The following is a 10,934-nucleotide window of genomic DNA, read 5'->3' on the forward strand; positions in this document are numbered from 1 at the left end:
TTTCTTAAAATCGTTACAACACTGCTTCACCCGAGCCCATGAAATGGTTCTTTCTCCGAACTTTGGAAGTAAACGGCGCCGAATTTCAGCAACATTTACATTTTCGTTGACGAGAAANAGTAGAACGATCAATAAGGAATATTACCTACAAGTTATGCGCAATTTGCGCGAAGCAATTCGCCAGAAACGCCCGGATTTGTGGAAGAACAAAAATTGGCTTTCGCACCATCATAACGTCCCTGCTCACACATAGTTGCTTGTGCGCGAATTTTTGACCAAAAACAACACACTAATGATGCCGCAGCCAACGTATTCCCCAGACCTGGCCCCCTGTGACTTTTTCTTGTTCCCGAAACTGAAGAGGCACATGAAAGGACGACGCTACGCTACGATTGAAGAGATAAAGACGGCATCGAAGGAGGAGCTGAACAAGATAACAAAAAATGATTTTTTGAAGTGCTTCGAGGGTTGGAAAAAACGTTGGCACAAATGTATAATATCTGATGGGGATTACTTTGAAGGAGACAAAATAGATATTCATGAATAAATAAATAATTTTTGAAAAAACACAAAATTCGCGATACTTTTTGAACAGACCTTGTATATTTAATCTACCCTCGTATTTAATTTAGAATCTTATAAAGTGAATTTTCACTTTTAAAGGAATTAATTTACACATTAATGACGCAAGAATATATAATATATTTACAGAATACATAATAACAAAGAAATGGAGCAATACTTCTTCTACAGAAGAAAATATTTCGTTCAATTTTATCTTAAAATAATATGTATTGTTGCATCATAATCGCGCTTTCGAATTATGAACTAATTTTTATAAAATGGCTAACCATGAGCATTTCCTCTCAGTTCTCAGTATTAAATATTAAACTTATTATTAACTGACATATTTAGCAAAAATGTTGCGTTTTATCTCCCTTATAAAATATGTATTAATATATATAAGAATTAAAAAACATAATAATTATACCAACTGATATTAATATGATGCCGGTACAACACTTTTATCGCATTCTATGTCCACCAATCTACTTCATAGTTAACTTCCTCGAAATTGCATCACTTATTTGCATCTCAAAATATCGTGGTGAGCTTCGTGGCGATATAGCAATATTCGACCATTATCATCAGCATGAAGTATCATATACAAGACACATTTTTTCAGAAAAATTTGGATGTTGTCAACCATTATGAGAATGTAACTTAGTACAAAAATCTAGGTCGAAAAAAGTTGTTTAGTAAAAGCTACCGTCATCTTGAAATCCTTGTAAATGATGGTACCTTTCTCGAAAACTATCAGAAACTATAATAAAGAAAATGTCGTAAAGAGTGAAACCACCATATTATTATCTCAGCGGAGCATCAATGAAATTAATAATTTCCATCACGACGTTCTTCATGATCTCGTCGTTGATTAGCAGAATATCGTTCAGTTTTGAATTAGACATTCCGATAATTTTCTCTGTGTGTGAACTTGTTCAGCCATGACGAATACTTCAATGATTAATACAAAAGTAAGCGGGCACTCTTGAATAGCATGCTCCCACGGCACTAATGTAAAACCTGCGATTAATACATTTGCTTATGTCATTTGAAGCAACCACGTCAAACCGCTATATAACTTCCACGCGATCGAAAATCGCGAATTGCACGGCGCGGGTAGCAGATTGCCGCTTATATAATTCAACTAAACATTCAGAAGGTTCACATTTTGAAAATCCATGTTCATAGAACAACGCTTCCTAATGCAGGTTTATATCGATTAATTAAGAAATTGTTATTTTCCTTTAAAATATTCACGTTTTCTCTGACAGAATTCAGTGGGACATGTGAACACTGTGGGGCGATCCAATATATTTTCACTTTTGTCTTAAGATTTTATTTTATCGTTATCCCTTTTCATTTAAACAAAGGTAAAAACCTCTTCTATCTTGATATCAAATGTTGTTTGGAACTATCGCTTGCAAGGAACTATCGATTTATGACTAATTATTATTTCTTTTGGGTTGATGCGTTTCTGACTATAGTTAACATTATGTCGTCCGGGGACACCACGTTGGTGTTCCGCGAAAACTATTGCGCAAAGGCCGACGACACCACGTTGGTGTCGTGCGCAAAACTATCACGCAAAGGCCGGTGACAGCACTGTGGTGCCGTTTGTGTTCTGATTGTGTACTGTTGGTGTTCTGTTTGTATTCTGTTTAAGTAATAATAAGTTACAGACATCATGATTCGATCGACAGACTTTCCGGTCAGTTGAAGCGACACCAGCTAATACAAATTTCCTAACCGACAAACGAAAACGAAGAAAGTGCTATGTATGTTCCAAAAACAAAAAAAGAAGGACAACAAATTTAATGTGTAAGTCTTGTGGAGTCGCGTTACACCTCGGAGATTGTTTTGCTTCATATAACCTAAAAGAGAAATACTAAGTACCCAATAAAATATTAATAAATAAATAAATATATAATACAAAAAAAATGTTATATTTATTTAAATATATCCTCAAAATTTCATGAAAGTAGCAGGACAGGATTGAAAACTAATGAGAACTGACGATTTATGATCTCCCGAAAACCTCGAAAAACCGCCGGCACCAAACAAAAAAATCCTGATGAAACGTGCGGACGGCAAAGTGTTAATATGTTATATCCTGTAAATCGAGAAACATTTAATTCCGTCCGATAATAGCTAAGAATACGAACGAAATGGGATATCTGTAATTTAGTGTTGTTTTCGCTACACAACTACAGAAATTTTGACGTGCCTTATTAGGAGATATAAGCGAACAATTTGATTTAAGGAAATATCACAGAGAATATTCAATCTGCAACAATTTATAGAACAGCAGACCTTTATCATTTAGACCCTCATAGCATCAAGTAGCTTTAAGCTTCCGTCTCATCATTTTCATCCGATGAAGCGGCAATTATTTTGTAGTCTCCTGCTAGACACTAGATAGTAAAATATGAAGACACAATGAAACAGTGTTTGACATCGTTGATATCACTCTATAAGTTTATCTCGTGAATGGGCTACCTGCTATATTTTCATACAAGGCAGATTAATTTTTAATGTTGGTCGTTATTTAGTCGTTATTTTTATTGATATTTGACAAACGATATTAATTTTATTTTAACTACTAATGAATCGATGAACTACTAATGAACGATCCTTGAAGTCATTATGATAAAAAACTTGGAAATGTATAATATAGTACGCCTACAAAGATTCAATTACTACAATTAATTTGATATCGACAATTTCTTTATATTTTCGTTAATGCTATACCTTTGTGACATTCAAATCACATTAACATTTATGTATATAAGTATAAATATCTAATAAAACTAAATTGTTATTTGTTAATTTATAATTAATTTTTTTATTAATTTACTGTCATAATCAGCTTGCGAAGCAGGTTTTAATTACATAAGATCGTATTTAAGACGTTTGCACAATCAATCCTTCATGGTATTTTTACCTATAGGAAGAGAAGAGCAATCGAGTACGATTGATTTAAGATCTGAAATACCACAGAAAAATTTGTCGACAATGACATAAAGTACGGAGTGTTGAATCACATATAGAATATGTAAGGGCATGGATAAGAGAATGAGATAGCGCCGTGCGAATTCGAGCCAGTCGCGCTGTTACTCTCTCACGCATGCCCTTACAGTGGAAATTCGACATACTGCTTTATATATTGATGCAGCACCTGTACAAATGTATGTAAAATGAGTTCTTACCGACATAAACGACGGTAATGACAGTTTGAATTTATCGTTCATCGAAATTTTGCACTCTAAACTATTTCCAATTATCATTAACATAAACGTTCGTTTTACGGACAATCCAAATTTATACCATTTTTCATGAAACGCTTCATCCGTCATGCCTCTGCTCTAAATCAAAGATAAAAAATTCATAAAGGATATTACAATTATTAAGGAATTATTTTTCTAACAGGAAATGTTAGAAAACCTAAAATATATTTAAAATGTATTTATATTAAAAGTTGAAACGACCCCAGTAGTAGAAACCCCAGTAGTAGAAACAACCACAGTTAATTTCATATTCGTTCTTGAAACATATTTAATACGGTTATGAAATACTACATATATTTAATGAACGTATATAAAACTAACATATGTTACTTAAGAATGCTTTCGTTTAAGAAAAAGGGAAGCTTACCGCGTCTTGTAATTGTTGCATGCAAGAGCACAATATGTAAAACTGCACTACAGAACCACATGTAAACATGACAATCGGTAAACTTTCTATAAATGTCGTTGATAGTACCTGCGGATACATAAGCAAAGATTTATCACTCATATGTACTGTACGGCACTGTACTGTACTTTGCACGAACGAACATTTATATAAACCGTGAAAAACGATCCGCATATAAAAATGTATATATATATTTACAAATTTATTTATCGTAATATTTTTACTTATAATACATAATCATAAAATAATTAAATTAATTGTGTTACTTACTGTGCTCAACATAATACCGATAAAACAAAACCGTAAGACGCTGTTCACATAAACCATACTGAAGCTCAAAGACAGCAATTTTTTTAGTATAGAAGATAAACTAAAACACAGCTCCAATATACAATAAAAAGTTTTGTTTAAATAACGATCTACTAAAATTTTTATGTTACTTTAACATGTAAATATGTTCAAAAAAGTACAAACATGTTAAATTAACATACCCACCTTGTATCAACATGTTATTTTTTAATATATCAATTTTATTAAAATAACGCAAAACATTCAATTAACCATTCAATTAACCAATATTTATACAAATTTTTTATTGTTTATGTACACATAAAATACGATTGAGCATATTTTGCCACTTAACATTTTTTTAATTTATGGAATTTTGTGGAGTAAATTTTAAAATTAATAATGAAAAAGGAAACAGTAGTTTTTATTTTGCTAAGATATTTCATATTATTATTATCTTCATTGAATATAGTACAGTATTAATCTGTGTTACACTGGACTATCACACACATACACACACACGCACACGCACACGCGCGCGCGCGCGCACGCACGCATATGTACACAATGAATTGATATATATTTAAACGATTGGACGATAGTTTATTGCTGTTGTTAAACTCGATTCTTCCACCGTTTACGGGAAATATAAATTAGATGAAAATTAGGTTTTTATGGGTTATCGTATAAAATAAAAAGAGAATTTAAATGTTTCTCAATTGAATAACCTAGATGCATGTATTCTCTTCCTTTTCCAAACATAGCTAGATATGAAACATGAGATATCTTCTGTTCTACTTACCATAGTACAGTAGTGTGATGCCGACACAACGCTTTTATTTCTTTCTCAACCCATCGATCTATATCGGGATAACATTGTTGCAGTTCACTTGGCAAATTTGCATCTCGAAATGTTGCGGCGAGTTTTTTGGCGATATAGCGATATTGCGCCGTTATCATCATCACAAGATATATCATGTAAATATCTACGCTGCCTTTTTTCAAAAAGATATACATGTTGCCGATTAGTATGAAGATGCTGCCCAATAGGAAGACTTCGGTCGAGAATGGCTGCTTGGAAAAGACCGCTGGTACTCTGTAATCCTCGTAACGGAAGGATATTTTTTCAGAGACTAACAGAAACGGTATGCAACACCATAGCAAGACAGACAGACCACCAGCCACCCAATAAAATTGGAGCGGAGCCTCCATAGGTTTGAGAGTCGTCTTCACAATGCTCCTCATGTTATTATCTTCGACACATAAGATGTCATTCAGCTTCCGAATAAATTGATCCACCAGTTCTTTGTGGCCGTAAATTCGCCCTACCATGAAGAACGCTTCGATGGTGACCACTACGATAACAGTGCCATCAATCAGAATTTTTTCCCGCGGTACCATGACGAGACCAGGAATCAGCACGCTCATTTGCACCATTTGAAGTAACCACATCAGGACACCGTACAATTTCCAACTGATTGAATATCGCGAGTCATCGGATTCCAAGGGCAACAGATTGCCCGAGAGGAAGTTCGCGCGAACGTTCAGGGAATTTAAGTTTCGGAAATCCATATTCGCAATGAGTACTTGTGAAAAAGTTGCTTTGGATTGCTGAGTAGATTAAAATTCCCTCAGTATATTAAAATCCCCTGACGCTCGTATATTCTAGATATACTTTGCTCGACTTTATCCGACTGTTAAAAAATATTTGATACCGAACACGCGAAGATAATGTTAGAGTCTTGTAAGTTTTCACATTTGTCTATCCCATACCATGTAAGTTTTCACTATTGTCTATTCCATATTCGTTATATGCGTTTCTCTCCATCGGAACAAACAAACATACTTTTTCTATCATGAGTCGAAGGTCGTTCGTAGTTAATTATCGATCTACAGCTATTTATTATTCTTTCTGAGTTGCTGCACTTCTGCTTGCCTGTCGTTAATATATAATGTGTTATTAAACGACGAATGCATTTTACTCAATTCGACAGCGACCCGGAATATTGACAAAGATAGTGTACTGCGTATCTCTTGATACACGACAACAAAAAATTTCCAGTTGTCCTATTATAAAATGCAAATGAAAGACTGAAAAATAGATAAATGTCGCTAAAGTGGACATGACAATTTATTGAGAAGTGGATGTACGTCATTTTGTTTATCATAGAAAATTGAGGCTAAAAGCCGTTTTCTCTAATCATTCTTGCTCGTCAAAATATCAATTATCTTATAGTATTTTGTTGGAAGTTGCAGAGCAGTATTCAAAGATACCATGAAACCTCGCGCTGTCTGACGTCGCTGATATGAGTCAGGAGTTGATCTAAAATAATCTACAATATGCTACTACAAGATGCTTCAAAACTGCTTTCATTATTTGCATTTGGACTACTGGCAGTGACTCCGTATATCGCAGGACAAACCTTAAGGTTGGTTGTTATTTTTATTATCGGGAACATGTTAGTTACATTTTCATGAAAGATCTTTGGAGTTAATGGTCATATCAAGTTGAACATATTAATTTTCGTTCAATCACTGAAGGTAAGCATGGAAGATCTTTGGATAAATTAGAACCTAAAAAATTATAAGAATATAACACAGATATCACGTGTAAAGATGTAATTTTTATATTTAATTTAATATCGGCAATTATATAGTGTCCAAAATGTTCGGAGATGGTTGAATATCTCGAAAAGTATGTATTTTTGAGAAAAATATTTCATACAAAAATTATACAGTCTAAAATGTTCTATTTACTGATTCGATTAGTTTGATATTGGGTGCTGTCGCTAAGGTCAGGTCGAGATCACATTGACTTTTTTAAATGGAACATCCTATTTTATATTCCAAAATCTAATAGCTGGTGACAAGAGCTTTTCAGAACACTAACAAAGTTCATTTTCATTAAGCATTTTCGAGTTATGAGGCTTAAATATTAGAATAACGCCGGAATTAACATTATTCAAGATGTATGTATCAAGCAGAGATTGCCCGGTCGGATTTATACTTCTTTTGTATGCCTGCGTATGTGTGTGCGTGCGTGTGTGTATGTGTGTGTGTGTGTGTGAATATGTGTGTGTGACTGTGTGTGTCAGTAGAGATAAAGACCCCCCGCTTTGTCACTCCCGTACACTGAGAAAAAAATTTTTTCATATCAAAGAAATATAATTTTTTGAAATGTATTTTTTCGATATATAACAAATTTTTTATACAAATCATCATATGCCACAGTCAACATTCGGAATGCGTCCGCGCACTTAATTTTGTTAGATTCTTTGATCCATTTTTTGGAATAGGCAAAAATCGAAGACGAGCCAAAACACGAGTCCAAACAAAACAGATGTTAAGAGTTTAACTGAATATTCAAAATGGCCGAACTTGTCGGCATAAGTGAGGGACATGAGTACCAACATAACGCCACAAAAAAATCGAAAATCGAATATACGTAACCCGCGGAAATTCAAAATTCGCGATACTTTTTTAACAGGCCTCGTATATGCAGAAATTTGGGTGTTGAACACTTTTCATTATAATATTTGTGTTCTCGATACATCTTACTCATAAAAAAATTTATATACTAAAAGTAACTATAATAGTATTGGGTTGGCAAATAAGTCCGTTCGGTTTTTTTGACTGGTATAAAATACAATTTATTTAATATACAAAATATATACTAATCAATAATGTATTCACCATTCTTTTCTATGACTTCTTGCCATCTTTTTACCAATTTCCAAATCCCACATTCATAAAACGTCTGAGGTTTACCGGCAAAAAACTGATCCAGTTGCGTTTTAACAGCTTCATTATTAGCAAAGTTTTTCCCGTTCAGAGAATTTTGCAGCGACCGGAACAAATGATAATCAAAGGGTGCCGGTAAATAAAGAGGGTGAGGCAAAACATCCCAGCCAAGCCTTAACAATTTGTTCCGAGTAGTTAATAAAGTATGGGGTCTGGCATTGTCGTGGTGCAAGTCGACTCCTTTTCGATTTGCCAATTCTGGACGTTTCGAACGTATTGCTTGACTCATTTTCGTTAATTGGGAGCAATATACAGTTGAATCGATAGTCCTGCCTAATGGTAAGAGCTCGTAATAAATGATATCTTTATAATCCCACCACACTGAGAGCATAATTTCTTCGGGTGCAATCCTGCCTTCGAGGTTGTTTGTGGTGGTTCACTGCTGCTTCCCCATGATCTTTTACGTACTACGTTATCGTAGACGATCCACTTTTCATCTCCCGTAACTAACTGCTTCAAAAATGGATTGGCGTTTTAGCAGCGCGTCGCAGATGGAAATGCGAGCGGTTAAGTTGGCCTCGGTCAATTCGTGCGGCACCCAAACATTGAGGCGAGAAACATATCCCAACTGACGCAAATGGTTTTCTACACTTGTGTGGGATATACTAAATGTAGCAATCTTTCGTACTGTTTGCGATAGATTTTTGTCAACGGTATTCTTTATTACAGCTGAATCAATCTCTGCTGGACGACTAGAACGGGACGCGTCACTAACATCAAAATCTTCAGAACGGAATTTGGCAAACCATTTTTGACACACACGTTCTGTTAAAGCATCGTCCCCGTACACATTACAAATCTTCTTATGAGCTTCCTCGTTTGCCTTTTTTGAAATAAAAAAGTAAAATATGGCGAAAATGGACGTTCTTTTCTTCCATATTTGCAACCGTGCAGTACGCACAATATTCTGGTATTAACCGGCGTATATTTACAAACAGATTAGGTGGAACGTCGCTTTTCAGCTGCGCAGGCGCGTTGTGCGATAGCGCTGTGGAAAAGAGATAGCAGAACGAGTAAACCTACTTCGATTAAAAAACCGAACGAACTTATTTGCCAACCCAATAAATACAATTTTATTAAAATTAACAATATTAAAGTGCAGTATGTAGAGGATGGATTATGGTAAAATTGTAAAGAAATAAACTTATTCCTGACCATTTAAGAAAGGACTTGGAACATTTGCAACAACGTAGCTTTCTGTCTTATTTCACCTGTTATCATGCAGCAAATAGATTCGATTAATAAAAATTAAACTTAAACATCGTTATACTTAGCTTATAAGAATGAACCTTCTACGATATTTTTGTGGAGATATTATCAACCCTTCTAACTTTGCTTGTCAGTCCTTTCTTTTTCGAGAGTATGCAAGTTTTACCAGGTGTAGAAGTGTGAAACCGGAATTTCCCTATAAATGGTGCTAGCCATCAGTTTAGGGACCGTAAGACCGCTTCTGCAGCGCCATCATCTAACAGCTGATGAAGATTTTCAACACACAACAACCCAAGTTCCATACACCGGTATATTTTTNAGGCAACACAATGTCATTTTGCTCTATGACAATGCCCCATCACACACAGCAAAACGAGTCAGGGAAACGATCGAGACGTTCAGTTGGGAAATACTAACGAATGCGGCTTATTTTCCAGACTTGGCTCCGTCCGATTATCATCTATTCGCTTTAATGGAACACGTTCTCGCTGAACAACGCATCAATTCGTATGAAAATGTACAAAAATGGCTCGATAGCTTGTTCGCTTTAAAAGAAGAGATGTTTTTTGGCGTGGCATTCATAAACTGCCGGAGAGGTGGGAAATATGTATAAATAGCAATGGACATTATTTTGAATAAAATATTTTTTATCATTTTCAAACAACAGACGTGTAATTTTTACAAAAAATTTCCGGTTTCATACTTCTACACCTGGTATAAATATATCCGAGGGTGGATCAAATATGAACGAGCCTTTTTAAATTGCGCGCCCTTCGGCGGAATAAGGGGTCTGCAACGTTTTGGACAGTGGAGGGGGGTCATGTGGAAGGCAGTAATAAAGTTAGCGCGCCACGTGCTTCTTACTCTCTGCAGCAATCACGATGAGTGAGAAGGAGATACTCTCCGCAGTTGCACATCGTGTTATTATTCTCGTCAACGAAAATGTAAATGCTGCTGAAATTCGGAGCCATTTACTCCCACAGTTCGGGGAAAGAACCCTTTCATGGGTCTGGGTGAAGCAGTGGTGTAACGAATTTAAGAAAGGACGGGAGCGTGTTGAAAACATTGTCCACCTACGCTGTCCTCGCATCAGCATCACAGCGCAAAACACCGAGGCTGTTCGAGAACTCATCAGAAGCGATTGACACTTAATTGTTCTTGGAATCTCTCAGGAACCTCAGTTCGAGCTGCCTATCGGAGAAAAAGGCGCGGCTTTCCGATTAGAAGTATGTTGCTTCTCCATGACAACGCCAGACTCCACACCGCAGCAGTAACACAACAAAAATTAGCTGATATGCACTGGGCTGTCCTAGAACATCCACCCTATAGCCCACACCTGTCACCATGCGACTTCCATATGTTTGGACCACTCAAGGACGCCC

The 10,934-nt window shown here is 35.6% G+C and overlaps 1 protein-coding gene across 1 annotated transcript; it reads right to left on the minus strand.

Annotated features, from left to right (window-relative positions):
* Positions 1–4,032: 4,032 nt before the first annotated feature.
* Positions 4,033–6,114, minus strand: LOC106751576. The gene is made up of 4 exons (XM_014632498.1): positions 5,345–6,114; positions 4,525–4,624; positions 4,216–4,323; positions 4,033–4,104 (listed from the first exon to the last, which is right to left on the minus strand). Exons 1-4 carry the CDS (start codon positions 6,112–6,114, stop codon positions 4,033–4,035), a joined length of 1,050 nt encoding a protein of 349 aa, XP_014487984.1.
* Between the last annotated feature and the right edge of the window lie 4,820 nt (positions 6,115–10,934).

Source organism: Dinoponera quadriceps, unplaced genomic scaffold, assembly GCF_001313825.1.
Source record: "Dinoponera quadriceps isolate SergipeBrazil2010 unplaced genomic scaffold, ASM131382v1 scaffold402, whole genome shotgun sequence".
NCBI classification, from domain to species: Eukaryota; Metazoa; Arthropoda; class Insecta; order Hymenoptera; family Formicidae; genus Dinoponera; species Dinoponera quadriceps.

What these genes read in the sequence shown, in the direction of transcription:
- LOC106751576 (XM_014632498.1), bottom strand. Translation starts at nt 6,114, where the DNA reads ATGGATTTCCGAAACTTAAATTCCCTGAACGTTCGCGCGAACTTCCTC. An exon ending in CATCACACTACTGTACTATG is followed by an intron (nt 4,625 to 5,344) that starts GTAAGTAGAACA and finishes GCTGTGTTTTAG; the next exon opens with TTTATCTTCTATACTAAAAA. An exon ending in TCGGTATTATGTTGAGCACA is followed by an intron (nt 4,324 to 4,524) that starts GTAAGTAACACA and finishes ATGTATCCGCAG; the next exon opens with GTACTATCAACGACATTTAT.